Here is a 24,291-nt window from a genome sequence, read left to right as displayed (position 1 = left end):
GTGCCCTGAACGGGGTGACGGGCTGGGCCCCAGGCGCGGTGGGGGACAGAGTCACGTCCCGCTGGCACCGGGCACAGGGGGTGTCCCCAGGGCTCGGTGCTACGGGTGGCCCTTTCCACATCTTCATCAGTGATCTGGGCGAGGGGATGGAGTGCACCCTCAGGACGCTGGCAGGTGACACCAGGTTGATCTGCTGGGGGGCAGGGGGCTCTGCAGGGGGGGCTGGGCCGAGGGGCCGAGGCCAGTGGTGTGAGGGTCACCAGGCCTGCCCGTGGGGCACGCCAGCCCCAGGAGCTGCGGGCAGGGGGCTGGGAACTGCCTGGCAGGAAAGGGCCTGGGGGGGCTGGCTGGTGGTCAGCTGAATGCGAGCCAGCAGGGTGCCCAGGTGGCCAAGGTGGTCAACAGCATCCTGGCTTGTACCTGAAACGTGTGGCCAGCAGGACCGGGGCAGTGACCATCCCCCCATACTTGGCACTGGTGGTGCCACCCCTCAAACCCTGGGGTCAGCTCTGGGCCCCCCACTGCAAGGGGACACTGAGGGGCTGGAGCGTGTCCAGAGCCGGGCAGGGGGCTGGGGCACAGGGCTGACGGGGCGCAGCTGGGGAGAGTCAACCTGGGGAGGAGGGGGCTCGGGGGGACCTTCTCGCTCTCCACAGCTGCCTGACAGGAGGGTGTAGCGAGGTGGGGTTGGTCCCTTCTCCCAGGTGATGAGTGGTAGGGCAGGACAAAACGGCCTCAAGCTGCACCAGAGGAGGTTTAGATTGAGGATTAGGAGAAATTTCTTCACCAAAAGGGTGGTCAAGCATTGGAACAGGCTGCCTGGGGAGGTGGTGGGGTCACCAGCCCTGGGGATGATTAAAAAACATGTAGATGCAGTGCTTGGGGACGTGGTTTAGTGGTGGGCTTGGCAGTGCTGCGTTAACAGTCTCGTGATGATCTCAAAGGTCTTTTCCAACTTAAATGATTCTATGAATTTCTTGACTGAGGCATCCAGCGACACTGCCAAGAGTTACCGGTCACCATTTTGCTGTATTCAGTCTAAATCTACAGGGAATTTCTACTCAGGATTGCCTAAGTAAAATCAGGGCTGTTCTCTGGGTTCGCCACGGTCCTGTCATAGCAAGAGGATGCTTTGGCAAAAGCACTGCTGTCGTAGGGGGTCTGCCCCGCATTCAGCTGGCAAAACTAAGGAATTTCCTAACGGTGGAAAGAAGGCTTCAGCGATGTCTGCACGTGGCCTTGCAGCCTGCAGAAGGGGTGAGCTGGCTTTTCTCTCCCCCCTCCACCCCCCTGCACTGTCAAGTAACTATAAAGAAACACCAGTTACTCCATAATGGCAATTAACCACCCATACTCTATTTACTGTTATGTCCTGTTAATACACGAGCATTACACGTGCTGTGTATCCCAGGGCAGCTCTTACAAGCTGATAAATGGTGACGTATTTGCGTTTGCTTTCCTTTCTCTGGGGATGCTGCGGTGCTGGTGGAGATGCTCTAATCCCATTGTGCTTCAGTCACAGCATCCAGGGTCTCATCCTCCCCAAGGGCACCTCTCCCAGCCATGCAGTGAAGCACCTGCAATGCACCCTCTCCCTTCTCTGAAAAAAAGAAACCTAAGATGGACAAGCTCTTTTTCCTGAACTTGGAGTCAGTTATCTGTTTTAATTCCAGCTGAGAAACCAGGGCAAGGAACATACATCAGCACCATACAGACATTTTCTAAATCACCACAATCAAGCTTAAATTCTTTTTATTCTTCACTGTAAACCTGTCCTGAAGTAGGTTACTGGATCAGAGCAGATCTGCTCTATATTATTTATAGGTTGTTGCCTTTTGGTTCTTGCTGCTTGGCTGGATACTGCTAAAGAGGACTCCATGTTCCAGCAGTCTTTCTCTTCGCTGCAGCTTTAAAATTTTCTATTTTGGTCTGTAGGAATCCCATCTCCCCAGCTCCCTTCTCTGCTAAATTCAGCACACTGGCAATGCTGGGAAGGATTCTGTCACGTGCCATGCCAAGGTCTGGCTACAACAAAAAGTGCTGCACCGTTTCGTTAGTGCGTGAGCACAGGTAACACCAGCAGCACCCGGCACCGGCATGGGTATTCGCTTGCCATGCTGCCGGGGCCAGCATCCTTCAGGGGACACTTTCAGGGAAAGCTGCTTTCCTCTACCAAGAGGATGCTTTGGCTGGGCTATGGTGGCACGAGCACCGTTACCCCTTTGAGCCGGATAGCTGTTCAGGAGTGTTTGCAGCAAAAGCAATAGTCATCTTTGGTTACGATGTTTGAATTCAGCAGGCTTGAGCAGCCCAGCGCGGGGCTGCCCTCTCAGCAGCGTGAGGCAGGAGCCCTCATAATTTTCAAGGAGCTCTCATAATTTAAAACCACTGCCAGGTGAAGAGACTCTGTGCAGCAGCCGAATGTGATAGGCAGGGTAGGGCTGCATAATTTATGAAACTGCATTTCTTTTTGATGAGATTTTGAGTCTAAAAGCTCTGGGAAGGGTGTGCTATTTTTTCTTGCATCTCTGAACCCAAATTATGGCAGATTCTGTGGGCACAGTCTGTGCTCGTTTAAAAAAAAAATAAAAATAGTGCAGCCTCGGATTGCTCTGGCTGCGTGAGCACTCCTGGTCCTGGTCAACGCAAAGTAAAACAGCTCTTCGCAAATCTCCGCTGAGAGCTCCCAAGGATTAGTCTCTCCGTATCCAGAGGGAGCGCAGGCTTTAGCAGTGTGCCAGGGATTAGACGCATGTCCCCAGCAGTCAGGTGCTGGTGCTGCTCAGCCGCAGGACATTCAGGGGCTGGGTTGTTCCCAGGTGCTGTCTGCCATATCCAGAATTACACGGTCCAGCTGTGTGCTTTCAGATGAATTGGCTTGGATTATTCTTGTGTTCAGTATCTCTCTGTCCCAGGCACCTTTTTTGTGTATTGCGTGATCTGGCTGCACCTCGGGGTCCAGGGCTGGTCTGTAAAAGCCGCCTGACGCAGCAGCCAGCATCTTCCTTCCAGGCGTTTTACAGCCCTGGCTTGCACAGCACAGAAACGCTCACTGCAAGTTAATTCCCAGCCGCACCAGAACCTCCAAAAGGATGGAAATTTGGGGCTGCTGTCTGCCCTTCTCCTGCATGCCAGAGGTCATTGTGTGAAAGGTGTGTGGACTTGCTTTGAGTAAATGGCAGCACATCAGCCCAGCAAATTCCCGTTTTCACTGCGGGGATGGGTGCCTGGGGTTTGGAGTGATGGAGGCAGGCAGCTTTTGGTACAAGGGCTTTCTTTTCTGAGCACATCTTTCTGAGTAAATTATTGCAGGCAGTACTGTTTGAGGTCGGAAAGGCTGATATCACCAGCTGTACTAATGTGTAAGGATTTGAGAGACATATTGATATTTTCTGGAGATAAACCACTAGAAATCGGGAAAATGTTATAAAACTGTGGCCCAGGTTCCTGTTTGCTTATCTCTGCATGAGTGTTATCAAGAGTTTAAAATACATGTGTGATAAAACACTTCACGGAGCAGCTGCGGTGATGATGGGTCCTGAAAAAGCATCTCCACCTTCCTCAGGGATGGGTGAGCCCAGGAGAGCCATGCCACTGGGGTAGGAAACCACTTCTCGGGGTCAGGTTGGTGTCCGAGCCTGGGATGCTCTGGCTACTGGGCCATCAAGAATCAACACCTTTTATAATCTATATTATTAATGGTGGACTGGGAAAGGGATACAAAACTGGAAAGCTGTTCGTTAGTTCTGTAGGTGCTTGGAGTGGGGTTTTTTTTAAGATATTATTAGAGACAATCATGGGTTATCAGTGTTTCTCTTAATGTGAACTGAGGTCAAGAAGCAAAAAAGATATTTGCATAAAACCAAAAAGCAGAGGGATTGAATAAAACAAAGCCTGCCATAAAACAGTTCCATAATTCGGCGGCGCAGCCGTATCCGATATGCTGCAGGTGATGCTGGGCTGGTCCCGTGAGCTGGGGCTGGGTGGGGATTTGAGGGAGGCAGCAGGGATCGCTCCCTGGAAAGGTCCTGCCTAAAGAGAACTGAGAAGATTAATATTAAACTAAGAAAAGGGAAAAGAAGGTGTCATACACATACTGTGTAAAATGAGGAATTGTTCCCAAAACTGTAGAGAAGACACTTCTGTCCTTTTTATCTTACAATACTGAATAAGGGGACAATGAATTTTACTGAAGAGCAGCAAAAGTCAAATGTGATTTAAGGAAAGAAAACACCATGAAACTGCTGCGAGATGTCGTTCAGCTCTTGCGTGTGCTGAACTCAAAAATGGAAGGAAAATACGTGTGGATGGTGAGAGCATCCAGGGAAATGACAAGGAACCTTGTTAGGGGGACTGCCAGAAGGGACGTCAAAGCTTGATGTTACTGGGCCTGGCCGTACTTCTGGGGCCACCTGGGGCTTTTTGTCAGCCTCCCCCTGTGCAACCTCCCTCCCTCCCTCCCATGCCACAGCGTTTTTTCGGCTCCGTGGATGAATTTCCTCCCTGTCTCAGGTGTAGCCTGCTGCCATCCATCATTTCTAGTTTGCTTGAAATTCACCTGTCGTGGCCCGTGGCAGCCGTGACGCAGATGTGGACGTGGGCGGGTGGAGGAGCATCCCTGGTGGGACAGGGCTGGATCGCATTGAAATGCCGGCACCGCGCTCCCCCGACACAGCCTGCCAGTCCTTCCCAATTAGGGGTGATGGTTTTCCTTGTGAGGCCAGGGCGTCCGCTGGAGACCTGACTGAGCTCCCTCCCCTAGCGCTGCGATACAGAGATAATTCAAGGCGGCAGCTAAAGATTCGTCAGCATTGCTGGAATTCTTCCAGCAGGAAGAAAATGATGCTGAGCTAACACTGATGCCGGGCTTGAGCAGGCGCCGTCACGACCCTGCTGCACCGTCCCCTCCTCGGTGTCGGCGGTGTGGGTGTGCTCTGTGCCAGCAGGTGCCCTGGGGGTGTCCTCACTCCATTAGGTGCTCTTCATATTCTTCCTGTTAATGAATGGCATCCCTAATCATCAAAATATTTTTCATAGGAGCTCTGGTGATCGCGTGAGTGGTATCAGAAGTCATTAATTCTGAAACGTGGACTCGGGGGGACACTTACGGCAAGTTCAGCCAGCAAAACCCCTTTGCTTGCTAATGCTTCCCCTGTAGGCAGGTCCTGGACTGACAGACACCCACGTACAACCCTCCTCAAAAAGCAGCTGCACCGTCCCTCTTCCGCACCGTCCCTCCAAAGCAGAAAGGACAGAAGATTCCCTAAGCCCTGGCAAAGCTCTCCTTTTCCCCAACATAAATATTTCCTCAAAGGAATATGGCAAGGTGGCTGTCACTTACGCTTTTTTAAAACCAAAATAATATCACCTGATGTATTGTGAACTGTGTTTTTATTTATTTTATTTTATTATTTGTGACAATGTGTCCTCTAAGGTCTTTCTAATGTAATTGGGGATTATTTGCGACTTCCAAGGTGCAGGTTCAAACTGCCTGGCTGGGGCTGCCTGGTAGCGCTGAGCAGCACTTGGAGGATAAGGGCTTTCCGATCTGATGGCTTTTGGTTATCAAGCAGGGAGGTAATACCTAAGACTCAATAAAAAGCCTAAATCTGGCCTATGAAAAGGAATGGTTTCTTTCTAAAGTGCCTCAGTGTTGAGACACAGCTAAATCAAATTATTGGGCGAGGGGTGGGTTTCTGCCACGGGGCTGGCAGCTTCCCTTAAACACTAACTGCGTGCGATGCCTGAGCTGAATACCCTTCAGAGCTGCTTAAGAGCTTCTCTTTTCCATTTTGGTGATATCTTTCTAAATTATACATTAAACTTATCAGGGTGAGTAATGCATCACAGCTTCCCCATGTCAGACTTAATGTTACTTATTCAGCTGTAGCTTTGTGTTTGCCTTTCCCTTCCGTTTATCTTCAGGCTCTGGTTTAGGACGGAGCAAACCCTGGGTGCTCCTTACCAAGAGCTGTCTGCTGCAGAGATAATCTACGGCAAACCAGAATATGACTTCTGGTGCCGGTGCTTTAGGGAGGCAGAGTGCTGCCCTGTGCCAAGGCGATGCCGTTTCATGGGAGCAACACGTCCCACGCTGGAATTTCTGTGAAAGGTCCCCGGAGAAATGCTCCGTTCAGTGGAATCTGCACTGCTGCTCTGTGGGATGCAGGTGCTTCGCTGTAGGTTGGGGTTTGGAGGAAATAAACCGAACCATCCGCAGGGTCGGAGCCACCGCCCCGCGAGGCAGCGCGCCGCCGCAACGGTCACAGCCATTTATCCTCTCCCTGAGCGCTGATTTGGGGTAACGAGGTACCAACACGATAGCTGTTGTAATTTTAGGTACTACAGGAGAAACAAGTAATTTGCTACTTTTCCTTGCCAATATGTCTGAAGATGGATAGTATTTAGTTAAGTGTAGCTTTAAAAGTGAAACCCGAGCAATTTTCTTCCAGTGGCTTTTCAAGAACATTGGGCGGCAAGATGCAGCATACAGAAATGCATCTCTCTCCGGTTTAAGTGCTATGTGTTAATGCTGGTTTCTTTTGTGAAATTACCAGGCTTTGTAGCTGAAATTCTGCACCCATTTGCCCCTCGCAGAAATTGTATCTTGTTTCTCGGTGCTGACAACAAGCGTGTTTCTAGAGCTGCTACAACTTCTGAAATGCTGCTGTTACACAAGGGTGACGACAGAGGAGTTCCTAATATTAGGGTTTTTTTCCTCTTGTAATCTCCTTGTGTTGCAATGCCTTTTCCATTTCTTCTACTAGCTGTTAAATAATTCACTCCCAGGGAGCTGACTGGAGCTCCTCTCTCTTCAGCTCCCTCTGCCAGGGCTCCCCAGTTTGAACTACCTGTTTCTTTGGCCACATCAGGCACGTTATTATGCAAATGGTCTGCAGGACTGGTGCTGTTTCCAGCAGTCCTTTTATACTGTTCCACTTGATTTTATTCTGATGTGTGTAGATGTAAATAATTGGATGCCATTAGTAGGTTGCAGCTATACTGCCGAGTCATAGATCTATCAATTTTCCTCTGCTCTTTTTTTTTTTTTTTTTTTGGGGGGTGGGGGGTGGGGGGCGCTGTTGGGGGTGTGCATTCAGAAATCGGCAGGCAGATGTGGGAACTGGCATCGCTCTTGTAATAAATGCAATCACTCTGATGTCTTCAGCACCTGAGTGGTTTTTTTTCTGAACAGCAGTCAGCTTTTGCTATTTGTATCACCCTTTCACCTTATTATGTTTACATTTCTATAGCAAAACGCTGTATGTTTTCAGCAAAATTAATCAGTATAATTATATGTGATTTCCAATGTCAGGTTCAGCTGAAACACTGATTTAGGGTGGTGATTAGCCCTATCAGAAGCAACGAGGACGGAGAGCTAATCCGCGCCTAAAACTGTTATTTTGAAAGATGCCATTTATACTCTATTCATAAATTGAATATTTCCTCAGACACCCCACCCCCCCCACCCCCAAAAAACAATTTGAATAGAAAATGTTTTTATGCTAGATGGCAGTGCACCTTGCTTGGTTTAGATTGCTGCTTTGCTGCTGTCTGCAGAGCCTGCCGTTACTCAGACAGGAGGGGGCTGAGCTAGGTGTAGGTATTTATTAATAGGACCCCTGCACCTTTGTATTTGGCTGAGGTTATCCCAAATGAAATCTGGAAATGATTTACATCCGCATAGTCTTCATCTTCTCTGATCCCCCCCAAAAAAATAATAAAGCAAAAATTCCTGCAAATATTGTGTACTGATAGCGCCACGGGGGTAGGCATGGCTTGAAATGCTGTTCCTGCCCTGCAAAATACCTGTGTGTGACGCGCTCGGTGCGTTCTGTGAGGCAGGAAAGTCCTTGAACCCTGACAGGGTTGCTGCGGCAGGTTCAAGGCTCGTTACAAGCATGAACGCGGAGGAGTCGTGAAAGTGTGACTTTATTCTTCATTTCAGCCATGCAGCCTTTCACAACAAGGAACATTTTAAAGATCGCAAGCTCCAAGAGTGATTAATTTGCTATTTTAGTCCTTTAGAAAGTGCAGTTATATAGAAACGAAGTTCCCGCATCGTAAAAAAGTTCCGATCAATTAAAACAATTTACTTTGTTGCTAATGATTTCAGACCATTGTAATTTATTGGTAAATAAGTGACTTCAAAAACGTGTTCGTTCAGCGAGTGCACAGAGGAAATGTTAACAGGTTCTTGGATAAATTAAGTCTCTGATTTGGTAACTCTTTTGCTGCAAACCATTTAGGGTCTGCTTGCCGCACAGCTCCGAGGATTCCACCTTCCCCAGAACAAACAAAGCTCCTGACGGGTTTTCCCCTGCTCAGAGAAACGCAGAGACAAGGGAGCAGTCAGGGCTGGACTCTGGAGCAGCCCAGGAGCCTGCAGCCTGCGGGGCTGCGGAGGGGCACGCTGGGCACCCCCGTGGGCACCTTTGGGGGACGCGCCCCTTCCCACTGAGCCCATCCCACCAGTACCAGCGAGGGACGCCTGAGCGCCAGCCTCGGGAACAGGACAGGGCTTAGCTTCCCACTGATGTCTGCAGCTTCGAAGCATACCTCTTCACACTGTATTTATTGTGCAATGCTGTTTAGTTTGGTTTCCCCCCATTGTTTCAGCTTCAGCTAAAAATACTGGGGTTTTTTGGACAAGACGACTAACAAGGTGAGGTGCATCCCTTTAGCAGCTGTGGAAAATTACTGGTGTTGGGAAACAGGCTAGGTCCATGCGCTGATGTTCAGCAGAGGCGAGAACTTAACAGCTGCTCAATAATTGCTGTTTGTATCAGCCGCAAATACACTCTGCAAAATCTTTGGAATGGTCTTTCAAAATGGACCTGTTTTTAGGAGAACCTAACGGCGTTAAAAAAATAATCTTGGGCGTCCGTGCTGGTTTTGTCAGGGTCTCACTTATCCTGTGGACAAGTCTGCTGCAGCTTCCATTTGCCTGCTTGGTAAAATAGGCTGTCACATGCCAGGGACAGCCAGATCCGTCAAGCTCCACACAGTTTTCCTTTATTAGTTCTATTGGTTTTATTGCCTTTCTTATGCTTTGAGGGATGATGGTTGTTTAGTGACAAGAACCTGGAAAATCATTCAAGTTGACAATGCTTTTTAGATTTCATTTTTTCCTTGTGTCTCTATCTATAAAAAAGAATGACTTGACGACACAGTGAACTTAGCGGGGAGTTGGTGCTGTTACCAAGAACTTGCCCTCAAGTTCTGGGGTCTGCTTTTGTTGCCATCCCCACGTCACCAAACTGTGGTGATATACAGGCTTTTTTACCCGTCGTACTAGAAACGCTGGTTGGTACCTCGCAGCTTTTTGCATGGCAGGGATGTGCTTTGCTTTTCAGCACGTGGTGACAACCTGGCTTTAATTGCCTTAGGTGTGGCAGTTGTTCTGGTCATTTCCAAATTGTGTGTGCAAGTTGGTAGGGGAGATTTTTGTGACACTTTCCAAGTTCTTGCAGTACTAAGCCAGTGGAAATGTTTCTGACATGACGCCAAAACATCAGGAAGCCTGGAGAAGACAAAATTCAAACTAGCTGTGATGGAGGATCTCCTCTGGCTGTGCAGGGCTTTTCATCATTAAACATCCTCTGCCTAAAGAGAGGGATGCTGCGTTCCTTGGAGAGCACGCTCACTAATGCAGAGCCAAAAGGAAACTCCGCAGGGAATCCGTGCATTCACCCACACTCCTTTTGCTGCCTGTAGTCTCGTTACATATTCCTTTACAGGTTTATTTAATACTCCCTGCTGTGGCAGGCAGACAGCATGTATCACGTGGAATATCTGCCCTTCAAGCTGGAGTGGTCTTCCTCGGGCTTCAGTATCACAACATCTCCAACAGCCCTGGGATGGGCAGTGCCCCTTCTCCAGCCCCAGGGTTTAGGAATAATGTAATCAGCTCCTCCGTCTGCAGCAAGAACAGAATCCCCTTTGCTCTTCTGCTGCTCTGTGTCTGTCACTGCGAACACGCGGTGGAGGCAGAAGGATGGCAGTGCTGGCATAACCGCACCGAGCGGACGGTGGGTACCGGCTGTGCTGGCGTTATGGTGCTAGCAGGCGCGGTGAGAGCAGCCGCTCCTGTGCAGGGCATCTGCCGCTTCGTATGCCTGTTTTTCTGAGAACGAGTAGGCAATAACAAGGGGAATCCCGGTGACTTGAATTTCTGCTGTCGCTGACGTTTCTGCCGGTTCTTGTGATCTGCAGTCGTGGCAGGTGACAGGAACACTCCTGATGGCAGTAGAAATGTTCCTGATGAATGGAGAAAGCATCCACAGCTCCTGTGTCTCTGCCAAGATGAACATCTTTCCTGTTGAGCTGTTTGCGAGGAAGCACGACGGCAGTCACCCCAAATCACGCTGTTGCTGAGTGAGCACCAAGCCTCCATTCCGACAGTATTAGAGAGTAATGATCTGTGGCTGGATGAGTGAAGATGCTCTTATCTAGCAACAAATGGGAGGCATCTGGGCAGGGTCTCTGACTCAAAAAGGCAGCCTTTGCTGGGGGAAGAAAAATGTTGCCAGGCAGAAGACCTGTGCAGGATGTGAATGAATGCTGCAGTGCTGAATACCGGCATTTTCTGGCAACGTGCAGTGCTGTATATTTGTTCAAGGTAGATGAAGATAACTTCGCAAAAAGCCTTTTGATGAGTTCCATCCCTCAGCGTACAGGATACGATTGTGCCTTTAAACTGGAGTTTAGTGCAGTTGCACTGGTATGAGGGGACTAGAATCTGTCCCAGCGAAAGGGAGCGGGAAGTGGAGCAAAAGAGAAAAAGACACGCTCTGCCACGAGTGTCCAGAAACAGCCAGGAGGGCAGGCGCAGAACATCAATTCCTTTCAAAAATAATCTCACCTGCAGTAACGTGTGGCACATCTAACAACAGATCCTGTGATCAGTTCTCTTGGTTTTATCTTTTCTCGAGGCACTGCATGGTGAAAAGTGACCTACATACGTGGCTGATAAGTAGCCAGAAGCTCCTGCAGCCTCTCACCTGATGCTCCAGCGTTACTGCTGGCACGGGGCACGCCGTGGGCAGAGCCCTGGTGAACTGTGGGGGGCTCTGGCTGGGGGGGGGGTGTGCTTTGCAGTCTGGCCCTGCGGGCCCACAGCCCACGGCAGCAGACATCCTTTGCCATAGGGGTGGAAGCAACAACTTCCCTCACTGCAGCACCAAATCACAGTTTTTCTTTTCTTTCTTTCCCCCCTGTGTCCCACGCCTGCAGGGGTGGTGTTTCTAGCTATTAATACTAATTAATAATACTAAAAATTCTTCGTGGTGTTGAAAGGGTTGTAACTATGTGCAAGAAACACTGTCTGATGAAGTTCAGGATCTGAGATGTGCAAGCTGAAGCGGAAAAACTGGTCTATCCTTTTTTTAAAGGACAGTAAGACAAGGGTCTCCATTCCTGTCCCACATTCTGTGCAGCAAGGAAAAAATGCAAAAGCAGTAAATTTGGAAGTGCACGCAGCACTCTGAGTCTGGGTAGTGGAGAATTTTGCTGTTTCTCACATTTCAAGGACTTTTCATAAGCTCTTCATTCCTCGGAGTTACCTGTTTCTTTGATGCTGCCATAGATGCATCAGTGCCTAAGCTAAAAAAACTTTGATCTGCGCTCACTTTCCCTACCATTTACAAACTTAAAAGTACTGGTGTTTAACTTTAATTATTTCTGTGTCTGGCACTGGATGTTCCGACTACTGCTGCTTTTTTGGGATGTCTCAGAAGATACCCGTGTATGTTGCTGGGTCAAGCAGCTGATGGGTAAAATGAATAATGACTCGCTGTGTGTAATAGTCGCTGTCTGTTATTGAAATTCAGAAGCTTCCCTACCTTTTCATATTTTGTAAAGTGTACAATGTTATGGGCATTGTGTCATCTTTTCTCTTGCTAGTCTTGAGTGTAGTCCACAGGCAGCAGCACTCAATTTATAAACTATCTCCACTTCATAGACACTTTTGGTGAGTAAATTCTTTAAAAAAAAAAAAAAGGGAGAAAAAGAGAATTTGTGCATAAAGCAGCAAATGCATTGCTCTTTGTTATGTTCTTCAGAAGTTATTGCCAAAGCTTCACTCTTAATGTTAGAGCATGCTGTGAAATGGAGATCAGAGAGAATCTCCAAAGGGATGAGGTGTGACACAGCCATGGAGTTACCCATGTGCCGCGTCTCCAAACGCTCACCTGATAAATTTGCTCTCACTGCTTAAAAATCTAATTGGATGTAGCATCGGCATCTGTCATCCACTCAGCCTGAGCCCAAGGGCTAAACAAAGCTCACCTTCTTCTGCTTAAATAACACAGCTTTTGAGGTTATCGGTACGCCGTCATCTGCTAGGAAATTACCAGGCTGCTCCCATGCAGTGGATTTGAGACTGATGGATTAGGCTGAAGGGCAATTTACCTTGCTTTAGCCAAGCTGTAGCACCCCTTCTGCTCATCGTAAATAATAATAATATCTCTAGTGAGCAGCCAGGTTGCTTGTTCTACCTTGGGAGTTTGAGGCAGGACGGGCTTGCTATCCAGTTTACCGTTCTCTTCTCTCAGCGTAGGAAAGAGACTCCTGGGAAAGAGTGCCCTGATTTGGGGCAAAAAAGGAGTCAGGAGGGAATGCTTGCCTCTCCTTTGAATTCAGAGTTGCTAACCGGAGCTGTTGTCCACTCTGGGAGTGGTTCTTTATTTCCTCTTTTACATGAAACAGGGAAACAGAATCTGATCGTCAGATGGTACGAGAAGATCTCCCTAAAAGAACCCTTAATACCTACATGGTTGGAGAGGACTTGGAGTCATCGGAAAGGTCTGACAAGGAGATAACTCTGCTCTCGTCAGCAGGTTGGAGGAGCCCCTCTGAGCCTCACAGCAGCACTGGCAGGGTTCACGTTTCCTTTTAAGATTTCAAGGCATCCGCCTGGGATCTGGAAATACATATACAGGAGGCCTGGAGAGCTGAGCTCAGTCTAACACAGCCTACAGCAGGAGCTCTTAGATGCTAATCTCTGTTTGTTAATCTCCTCTGCCTGGGGAAATTCGAGGCTTCTGAGTGATAGTGAAGAAGAAAGAAGGGTGTCTAATAATCTTTTTCTTGCAATTCAGAAGAAATTAAAGTCTGATACTTTTTTTTTTTTGCTGTAGGATTCGATGTTTCCAGTCTAAAGTGCTGCATCAGTTCCCAGCTGGTTGCTGTGAGTCCGTTTTAGGGCACCGTATCTAACAATAAAAGCCAGCAGCTGTAGTGAGCATGGAGGAGTCCTGCGTGTCCTTGACATGGCACTTTGGTGTGTCACCGGTGCCTGCCCGTCTCCACCGCTGGAGACAGCCCCAGTGTCACTGGCCTCCCTGTGCCTCTTTAATCTGGACTCATGCATCTTGATGGGCCCTCATGTCCAACACAAAGTAAAGTTGGACTCCAAAATCTGTACCGTAGGAGGAGAACTTTGGATTCTCTGGCACTGGGGGTTACTCTTGTCTGGAAACATTATCTAGACACAACACCACCCTCAGCAAATAATCTATATACTGTATAGCAGTGTCATAAGGGTTATGCCATAGGAACAAAAATGTTGCAAGACTATCAAAGCCAACATTATGAAAGGGTTTTGAAGGTTATTGATGTTCTTCCTCCGGGAATTGTATTACCAGTCACTGATATCAAAAGTAACAAATTTAAAGAAGCTATAAATGACAAAGCCCTCGGAGCAAGAGCAAAGAGTGAAAATAAAAAGGACTCGTTGGCTTACCACGTACCATATAGGCTGTGTGGAACATTAAATAGCATTTATCTCCTATTCCTCCAGGCAGGCATCAAGGTCACGCTTGCATCCTTCCCAGGCACCTGGAGCCCGTGTCTCTGCACTTGCTGTGCTGTGCAGGTGTTTGGGGAGAGGCCAGGTCTGATGAGCACCGTGTCCCAGTCGGGGAAGGAGTGGCACGTGTCGCGAGGGACAGCACATCCCCATCAGGCTTGTCAAAGCCATTCCTCTGATCCAGATTTCTGCCAACCAGCAATAATAGGTAGTCACATAATAGCAGAGCACGGCTGTATGGGGTGTCCGTCATGCCTGATGAGAGGCAGTGGAGCGTCCCGCATCCTCCCGGCTGGCCGTGGGAAGCCGTGGCAGAGTGGGCTGCTTGGCACAGCTCCAGCCCCCCAGGGCTGCAGAAGGCTCCTTGGCTGGCCGGTGTGTGTGCCAGTGGGTTGTGCAGGGCTGGAGTCCACAGCACCCTGTGAAACACCGTGCTGCTGCTTCTCTTCATCTCACACGCGTGCAAACCCTTGGGTGCATCCTTAGTCCTACGTCCTTGTGATGCTGATGTTCATGTGCTGCTGTGGGGAGCATTCACAGGTTTTGAGGGGCAATCAGCTTCCAGATGATTTTAATGCTTTTGCATACTTACAAAAATAGCTTAGAGCTTGTTGAAGCTCTAGGAGCAGTGCTGAGGCACAGCATGTCTCTGGAGGGAAAGCTTTTTGCAAGCTCTGGGTACGTTCTCCTAGGGTTTTCCCATTTGGTCTTTGGAAATGTCAGCTTGCTACTGCTTGGTCCACCTATAACAATACCGATTTTAAAAGTGAAAGGTTGAGGTATCTTTAGGTACACATCGAACTGTTCTTAAGTCACAGAAATGCATTAATATTTAAAAGTTACTACTGCTTTTGAGGCAAACTAGGCCATCAGCACATGAGAGAAAAACTTGCACCATCTGCATTCAAACCAGAAATTGAAGCTGTGCATTCTGTTGATACAAACTTAGAAAGCACTTGGTGAATGTCAGTGGAGCTTTGAAATTTAAATTTCTTCTTATTTCAGACTAGCTATTGTTGCATCTCTGGCTTGGGTGAGCCGGGAAAGGGTAGAAGCCACTTGGGGCATGCTTTATAATGCTGGCATTTCTGGAAGGTGATGAGGATGGAAGTGTTTGCAAGCTCAGCTCTGTCTGAGCCCGTTTGAAATGCAATGACAGAATTCCCATGTAAAGGTTGCGGTAAAAGCAGGAGGGGGAGGAGATTCTGGACTTCAGAATGAAGAAGAAAATAAAAACTCCTCACAAACGTCAGCTGAGGAATCTCTGGCTGACACTTGTTGGGGAAGAACAGTTTGAATGCAGTAGCACACCTTTTGCAGAGTAGCAATCTGCAGAGGCTGGCACGGTTACATCGTATTCAGTACCTCAGTTGTTTACATTTGCACTGATTTGATGCTGCTTTGTGGATAGTGCAGCGTAGTTTTGAACTATTAATGCAACTGCAGGGCAGCAGCGCTGCTCTGCATCTGCAGCTTTGGTGGCCGTGAGGTTTCTTACTGACACTTTGTGTGCTCTCAGGCTTTTGCTTTGCTTTACCCTCGAAAGAGCTGTGTTTTGCTATTAAGTAATCGCAGTGTATAACTTTGGCTGCATCAGTTAGCAACTTCTTTGAGATGTTCTGAAAATTAAAAGCACAATTCAAGTGTAGGACACTTTGAAATATAAGATGGCTTTGGTTGTCTCCTCTGCACCACTCTCCACGTAGAAGAAATCACACCGTTCTGGAAATGGTCGCAGCATGCAGGTTTAATATAGGAAGACGCAGAGGCTTTGTTTAAGTGTCAGTTCTTCAGAGGTGGGGAGTTGGAGCAGCAGTATATGCACAGTATAGCAGGAAATGCATATGTCTGTAATAAGCCTCATTTGTCAGGCAGAGTACCTCGAAGGAATTCCAACCCAAAGGAACCTTTGCTTTGCCCTCAGAGTTATTGTTTGAAAATTCTCAGGGCCTTTGCAGAATGAGTTGTGAAACCTTGGACAACTGGAGAGAGCAAGTGACAGAAAGGAGGAGGAGATGCTTTGATGATTTCCACGGCAAATTTGTCTCACTTAAAAGGCAATCGATACTAGATGCAGCAGCTGGGTTAAGTGCATCCATTGCCGTTGTTATGTGGTTTTCATGAGCAGGGTGTGTGTTAAGAAAGAATATCTCTAAGCAAGCCAAAGTAGGGCAAGTTGCTATCCGTAAGCTTTCTCTGCATGCTTTTATCAGGGCTGTGTTTTTATACGTGAGCAATGGTGCAGCTTTAGATGGTTTTTGAACTAACTCAACAGCTGCCCAGGCACCTTCTGTGACCGACTGTTCAAGAGCTAGTGAAGACTCAGGCTGGCCTCTTAAGAATCCAGATGTACAGTCATAAAGGATCGAGTGGAAAACAGTGAAACCATGGTTTTGAAAGAGGCAAGAGCAGCTTTTGCTCCTTCAGCTCCTCTGCCTTGTGCTGTGGTTTGAAGCCTGGAGCCCGCCGCTGTTCTCAGAGAAACCCCCCTGCAGGCGCTGCAGGCTGGAGCTGAGCTGTGCCGCGGTGGCAGGTGCCGCAGCAGAGGGACACGCTGCTCTTCAGTGCCCATGGGCTGGGTGTTGCCGGCACCGTGAGCCTTCGGGGGCCCAAGACTCAGGTCTCTTTGGCCCTTCCCAGGTGAGCACGCTCACGGTCTCTGGTGGGCTCATTGCTCCCGAGCAATAAGCAGGATGGGAGACTTCCCTGCCACATTTCTGTTCCTGGGCACCAGGACACGGGACTTCTGCATCAGTGCCACCGGCTCTGCTGGATGTTTCTAGATAAACAAAAGCAGTCCCGGCTTGTGGCAGAATTACCTTGTCCCTGTCAGCTGCCAGTGTAAGTTAAAGCTTCCAGCTGGGAGCAGTGACACCGATGAAAAGAAATTTTATTGTCCGGAAGAGTAATACCTGCATGAGAAAGAGAAGTGCCTTTTGTTTTATTTTGCTGCATGCTTCTAGCAGTGCAGTATTGTCCTTCTGTTATACCTTTTACTAGCAGAAGAGGTATTGCTATGAAAGATAATAAGCAACTCGGAAATCAATTTCTTTTTGGAACTTTGAAGGCCAGGAATTACAGCGCTGTATTTTTCTGTATCTTTCAAAGTGCATGTTAAATAAACATGATCCCCAGGAGTATTCAGAGGCAGCTCTTTGTATATAAAATACCTTCAAATATATCACATTTGATGATGTATTAGTAAGCATTTGGTATTTGTTCTATATTAAGACTCTCTTACTTTGCTGCTTGCACTATTTAAATGCTGCCTGATGATGACCGGGCTGATCCATGTGCTGTTTGTAACCCCACGGGATTGCTGCCAGGCTCACCTACAAAGAAAAGCTTATTCAGGGATCTCCTGACTCCCCCTGGGCAGCACCCTGCTTGTTTCTGGGGGCGATGCAAATCAAACCACCTGTACTGCTAAATCGTGGACACCACCCTGGACCTTTCTTTTAAGGAGGGGGGGGGGAAAAAAACTTTTTTTTTTTTTTTTAACCGTTCCCACTCCCCAGCTGCCTTCTCCTGAGATTTTCTGGTGGGATCCTCTGCATCTGGCTCTGCTGGAGATCTTGCATGGGCGATGCTTCTGCAGGCCTCAAGGAGAAGGTGCTCGGGATGGGGCTCTCGCTCCCGCTCGTGTCCAGGTGTCACTGCCAGCACATGGAGGACAAGTCAGCCTTGCAGCCAAGGATGCTCATTGCTGGCTGGCTGTTAGGGATCCAAGAGCAGCACTCTTGAAGAGCAACGGGGATTTGCCCATGTCATTGGCATCACAGGGATGGGACAGGCAGTGTTTCTTATTGTGAGAAACATAGGGGCTGTCCAGGGACACCAGGAGCAGCCCAGGGGAAGAGGGATTAAAAAAGAAAATAACAAAAGGAAAACCTGTATTTTTCTAATCCAAACCCTGCCCTGCAGTGGCTCTGTACCCCCTAGTTGTTCTTTTGAGACATGAAATGTAGAACAGAGTACAATTACTTTCCTGATTACACTCTATCTTCCCTTACCAAGGTATTGAAGAGGAACTGGGGAGCACGTTATAAAGCATACAGCCCTATTAAATCTTGATTCCCTTTAAAACAATTGCAGGAAATCTCACTCTTATAATTACATGAGGGTTGAAATAATTTTTTAGCTTTCTAAGCCCTTCACAATTCATTGTTCCCTTGTTTGCGGTGCGTGGAGCTGCGTCGGCCTGTCGCCAGTCTCTTGTCTCAAAAATTAGTGAATTTAAACAAAAAACCCTCAAAACTCTTTGGGCTGAAAAACTGGGAAAATGACTCTGTTTTGGTGTGGCGGGCTGACTGACCTTTGGAGACAGCTGTGGTATCCATAGGGTGTGACTCCAGGCATGGCCAGGATGTGGCTGGGGGGGAGATGGAGGGGATGGCCAGCGCCCTGGAGGGACCTGGTGCCCAGGCAAGGACAGGGACATCTAGCAACCTCTTCTGAGCCAGTGCATATCAGGGGGGGGATTTAGCTAGGTTTGAAACCATGTATGCACCAATGTCTCTCTCTGCCTGGCTGACCCCAGGTGTCCTCTCCTCCTGAGGAAGCTGTTGAAGGGGCATAAATTCCACCGGCTCTTTCACGCAGCTGGAGGCATAGGATGGAAGGTTAATTCCAAGAGCTGTACAGGCTAAAATGGATTTCCCAGCAAAAGGGGTCCTGCTCTGCAGAACACGTTCTGCTTTTGCATCCAGCTTTGGGGTCCCCCTCTCTTCCAGGTGCTCCGGTGCTTCATCTCCCAGGTGCCAGGGCTGTGCTATGTGTCTGTTGTCTCGTTCTCCCTAATTAAACATGCCCAGCTCAAGATAACTTAAGGCAATGGGTTGTGCAGTTAAAGTCAGTGTTAGACTTTGTGGTTTTCACTGTTAGTGTGAAAGATTAATGTATTCTACCGCCTTAGCCGCCAGGTTGCCTACTGTAGCATGACCTCAATTAGAAATTAGTTCAAGGATAAAGAAATTGCTGGGATTCAAACCAGTAATCTTGCCCAAAGCTAGCATTTGGTCTCTGGAAAGGAAAAAATCCCATTACTTCTGTGTCCGTGTTGTGTATTCATGCCTTGTACTTCAGGTATCCCAGGTTCTGCTCTCAAAGCATTAAAAATACAGAGGAAACCCTCCAGATAGACACTGCTATAAATAGCCAAAGATTCTGTCATCCACACCTCCATATGGCTGGGAATGGTTTCATTCCTTGGTTTGTTTTTAGATGATACACAAGTGCTCCCAGTACCTGTCTCCGAGTTACCTCTGGGTACCAAAGCATCATGTAACGTCAGCCTTCCAAAACTGGGGAAACAGTTTTCTGTTAGCTTTTTCTGGGTGGTAATTTGTTGGGTATTAATCCAGTCATCCCACAGTCACAGAGGTGAATTATGTTCCCAGAAAGCCGAGATTCCTTTACAATCTTTTGGATGGTTTGAGGAATACAAAGTAAACCTTGTGAATGAATAGCCATCAGAAAAGAAAAAAAAAAAACATGTTTTAGAGTGTGGGGGGTGAAAGGAGAGGGAAGAGGCACAAGAGCCGCCTCTGCATCTCCCTGCCACACTCCTCTGCTCCTTTTGCCCTTTTGCTTTGTGGTTTAGCTGTTGGGGCCAGAAAAGGCTGGTTTCACCTTCCACGTTTTTAATAATGCATAGTACTGGGCAAGTTTGACACAACAGAAATAACACGGGTAGCCAGCGAAGGCCAGGGCAGCTGGCCGCACAGCAGCACAGAGCCCATGGCTACTGCTCCCGCCGCCCAGGGCTCTATCTGGGGGTAATTTCCTTGCAGGGTGGCTGGGATTAAATTCACCAACGCTCATCATCCCTGAGGATGACTTATTTCCTTTCATCCTTCCAGCAGGGAGTACAAATGCAAAACTTCCAGCTCAGAGGTATTTTTCAAAATAAAATATCTTCAGCTGTGGTCATCGGTGATTTGGAAGCCCCTGCCAGTGAGATTTAGCCTTGAGCTGATTGCCATTGCTGAACAGCTGAAGAGCAGCTGAAAGCTGGCCAGAAATGGCTTTTGATTTTTGCTTGCATTTTTTTTTCTCTAAAAAAAAAGAACAGGAAAAAAAAAAACCAAACATGCTTCGGGATGGGAGGACGGCAAGAAGGGGGAGATTTTTTTGTGATTGTTCTGCCCTGCCTGAGAAGGGAGATTTCCCCTTGTGTAGGGGACTGACCGGGTAGTAACCAGCAAGCAGAAGGCAGTTGCTGAAACAGGAGAAAGGTTTTCCTGCCAGCTTGGAGGGCTGCTGGTACCTGCCATTCCTCCATCCAAGCATTAATCAGCCCTTCCCAGGCTGTCCATTCTTTTCTTTGCATTTCTGCCCTCCCCACCTGCTGGAATTGGGGAGCTGGAGCAGGCCAGCGTGTTTCAGCTTTGTGTTTCTGCTAATGTGAAAAATACAAACATGGAGTGGGCTGGTGGAACAAACAATAGCTGATTTACTTGGTTAATTTAAATAGCGTGTCGTGGGTAGCACAGGGAGGCTGCATCGCTGCTCCAGCGATCATGCTGGGAGGGAGGTCTGCAGCGCCATTACGCGCTATTATTACTTTCTGGATAATGCATACACTTTCACTATCGCATAGGTTTTCTCCTTCATTTTTCATGAGAACTGGCACTAGAGTAACAGTTAAGCCATGGAAGAAACATAACACCATGCCAGTCTGATTTATTGACCACTTAGTGCTGATGAAGCTGCAAACAAGAGTCAGACAGATGTTGCAGCTGCATTTTTTTTATCAAAGCTAACAGCTTTTTGTGGCGTTTTTTAACCACTTGTTGTGCCATCTCCTGCTTATCCTACAGCACCAGGGGTGGTGGAACAAAGTCCTCCTCCAGCACCCTGAGGAGACTCTGCTGAGGAGGAGGACTAGATGCCTCGGGTGCTGCGTGCCAAGGAGCCTTGCCCAGGTCAGGGACAGATGGCAGCAACTTTGACGCGGGTGCGTGGGAAGCGGAGCAGCTCTGCAGAGGCTCTGGGCACTGAAATTACGGGCAGCTTTCCAATGGGCACATTTCCAAAGCTGTCTGCAGCCAGTCCAGGGCTCCCTGTGGGACTTCCCCACTGCTAGGGAAGGGCTTCTGCCATGGCATGTCCACTGTCCTGGCAGGTTTCCCACATGGAAGTTATGCTTGTAATTTTTCTCTTAGTCTTTCGCATGTCTCTTGTTCTACTGGTAGGTCTCCACAAAGAAGCAGTGGTTCTCGGCTGATACAGTTTCCCAAAACACACGTATTCTCTTCATTTGTGTCAAAACATTTCCGTTTACTACATAGATTGGTGTTTGTGAGACTTGCCAGTCTGAGGTCAACTTTTAGATGTAGACATAAGGAACAAACCTGTTGGCTCTCTATTTATGTTACATGCTTTTATTTATAAAAGGTATAAATTCCAGTGCCAATCCACCACTGAGGACCACTTGTTTCCACTGCAGTGAAGTCAGGAAGCCCCGTTGTCCTGACTTGGCTGGTGACTAACAGGCACTATCAGGCTGTGAAAAATACAGTTTATCTGAAACGAAGGAAGAAGCATCTGCAGAACTGCCAGGTCACCCAACGCCGCAGCAGCAGCGTGTCCTTGCTCTCTTTTTTGAAACTTCTCTGAGAGCAAGAGGTGTCTTTACACGAAATCTCTGAAGCATATTACTTTTTATTACTTCATCATCTAAACCACTAATTACGTTAAATTAGCTGATGGAGACTATTTGGGTATATAGGTAATCATTTTTATTATCTGAATCTTTTCTGAATTATGCATGAGGACCGTAATGTTTCAGACCTCCCCTTCATCACCTCCCCAGTCCTGAGCAGTGCTGTCTGCCTGTGTTGGAAGCAGCTCGACCGCCCCGTTAATTCCCTGGGAGCCCTGGCTGTCACCTCCATCACCTTTAAAGGGTAAAACAGGAGAGCTGAAAGGAAAATGTGGCTCCACTTTGCGTAGTAACCTGAGGATTTGCACTGTGGTGTGGAAAGAGAGGATACGGTGGTTTAATGTGTCCTTCTCTGGCTGTCTCTCATCCAGGGTGGATGTGCCCTCTGAAACGGAAGGTTTTGAATACGTAAAAATTGAACATAGAAGATCCAGTTGTTTGTCTCCAGGAGAATCTCAGGAATAAAAGAAACAATGGTTTTCTTTGCTTTAGTGCTTTCTAATAAAGCTCAAAAATAAGTTGCTAGTGGTTTCTTACTAGGTTTTCTTGCCTCTTCCCTGGGCAAGGCAACTCTTTTTAATGCAGACTGCAAGAATTTGACACTGCAATCTCACTGAATCTTCACTGAAAATCACCTGCTTGCAGTTTCCATCAATAGAGGGGAAAAAATGCAAGTTCCCACTTGCATGTCTTCCTAATTTAAAGGGCAGAGGGACACGTGTGGTTACTAAAGCCCTGCTGAGTACCAGCATGAAGAGGGTGTGGGCAGAGGGAGTGCACATCCGTGGGGGCTGCCGTGCTTGTCATGCTGCTGTGTGTGGGCACCACGTGAAGGGGTGGCCCTTCAGCTGTCAGCACCATCCTGGCAAGCCTCGAGGAGCTGGGAGACACAACCAGCTGCCCCCTTGTCTCAGGGACCTGCAGGGTGCTCCCTGCGCGCAGGGCACGGGACGGGGTGCGTGGTGACCCCCGCAGCCAGCAGCACCGAGCGCTGCCCTGGCCCGGGCTGGCTCCAGGTGCAGCTGCCCAGCACGCCGTGCCTGGCTTCAGTGCCGTGGTTTGCCCGTCAGAAGTTCCCTTCTGCTGGTCTTTCCTCAGTGCGGGTGTCCACATACTGCTCCAGCCCTTGGCGGGTTTCGTAAGCAAGTGCTCCCATTAGTGCAACCTTTGCAAACGAGTGATGGCTCGTGTTCCCTCTCCCACTCAGAACAGGGCTTTAACAGCATTAATGAAACATTAGAGTTTTAATTACACCATTATCCTATTTATTTTTATAAATAATTCCAAAGCAGTCATTAAAGTTGGTGAACTTAGGAGTAAATGACTTAAGGGAAAGAAGGCGGCCTCTCAATCTTGTTATTATCTATTGTACAATCTCCCTGGGATGCTGTTGGGAAACTAGCAGAGTTGTTTCTGTTGCTGTTGTTAAGATGATTCATTTACTCACAGGGTGGTAACACGCTGCTCAGCTCCCTACTTGAAGCGTCTGTGTCAGTGGGACGGCGCCGCAGTGCGTCAAAGCGCTGTTGCATCCCCTCTGTCAGCCCCGTCGGAAGGTGCGCGGGGGGAGAGGGGAGCACTGAACAGCCCCGCAGGAGCGAGCGCCTTGCAGTCGTTCTGCAGCAGTTCTGCAAAGGACACGGTCTCTTCCATTCCCAACCTTCTGCAGCTCGCTGTTTGCATCGCAAAGCTGCAAAATCTTCAAAAGACAAGAAATTTTGGGCTTGTCTAAGAAGAGCCTGTCCTTCAGGCACTCTGTAATGCTGTTTGTGAGCCTCCTTGGCTCTTCCCTCCCTCTCCCTGTGGCCATAGGAAAGCGTGGCTGTTACTGATGTCCTCGGGTGAATTTCCATATATTCTAAATAGCCCGATATGGACCAGAACTGATGAAAATATTGGATCAAACAGACCACAGGTCCCTTAAATCAAAGCAAATTACATGGTGTTTGTCACGACTGGTGTTTGCAGGACTCTTGCAAGTATTTGGTGTTGTATGGGTTGGAGAAAAGGTTCACCCTGAGCATACACAGGGAGCAGGAGAGTTGCAGGCAAAGGGTGGTCGGGATGGGGGAAGCTGTGTGCCACCTCTGCCTCGTCTTTTGCCGCCTCTTTTAAAGAACAGCTCCAATCTTGGGGAAAGCTGGTACATCCTGGGATCTAATTATGATGCTTTCTGCCATAGTTTTAATTAGGAAGATAAATGCAGAAAGCCCTGAGTGGGGGAGAGGCCCAGCGATGTAACTTCTGCTCTCCATGCCCTGCAGAACCCAGACATCGTGTTGGTGCACTACCTGAACGTCCCTGCCATTGAGGACTGCGGGAAACCATGCGGCCCCATCTTGTGCTCAATAAACACAGACAAGAAGGAATGGGCAAAGTGGACAAAAGAGGAACTCATCGGACAGCTCAAACCGATGTGTGAGTATCTGGAGGCTTTTTTGCTTTGCAAAGGGTTAATTTAGAATATAATGTCTCTCACTGCCACGAACCATCCCTGTGAAGGAGTCATTTGTCACCATCAAACTCAACTTACATCTGCATGCACTTTCTTTCCTCCCAATATTCAATGCCTCTGGGATGCGTGGTATGAGAGCTACCCAGACTGTGCCAAAAAGGTCTTGTCCTAAAAAAGGTCCCCTCCACACACTGGAAAATACTGTACCTATGGTCTTGCGTTGTCAAGCGCCCTTTGCAGGTACCTACTCGCTTGCAAAGAGCCTTTGCGGTACTGGCAGAGAGGTTTCCCCCAAAGGCATTTCATGTTCCTGTGGTTCAACATCAAAACAGGTTGCTGTTGCTTACAGACGGACTCTGT

General features: G+C 48.3%; 1 protein-coding gene across 14 annotated transcripts in view; it reads left to right on the top strand.

Annotated features, from left to right (window-relative positions):
* CAMTA1 (calmodulin binding transcription activator 1) overlaps positions 1-24,291 on the top strand; it is a 324,887-nt gene that overhangs the window by 236,836 nt on the left and 63,760 nt on the right. For all 14 annotated transcript variants that reach the window (XM_055705087.1, XM_055705080.1, XM_055705081.1 and 11 more), the window contains one exon: positions 23,741-23,894. In XM_055705087.1, coding sequence (XP_055561062.1) covers positions 23,741-23,894 — 154 coding nt within the window. The remainder of the gene's footprint in view (positions 1-23,740; positions 23,895-24,291) is intronic.

This window comes from Falco cherrug, chromosome 3 (genome assembly GCF_023634085.1).
Source record: "Falco cherrug isolate bFalChe1 chromosome 3, bFalChe1.pri, whole genome shotgun sequence".
NCBI classification, from domain to species: Eukaryota; Metazoa; Chordata; class Aves; order Falconiformes; family Falconidae; genus Falco; species Falco cherrug.
The sequence above is the reverse complement of the archived record's forward strand: the minus strand, read 5'-3'. Positions and strand labels throughout refer to the sequence as shown.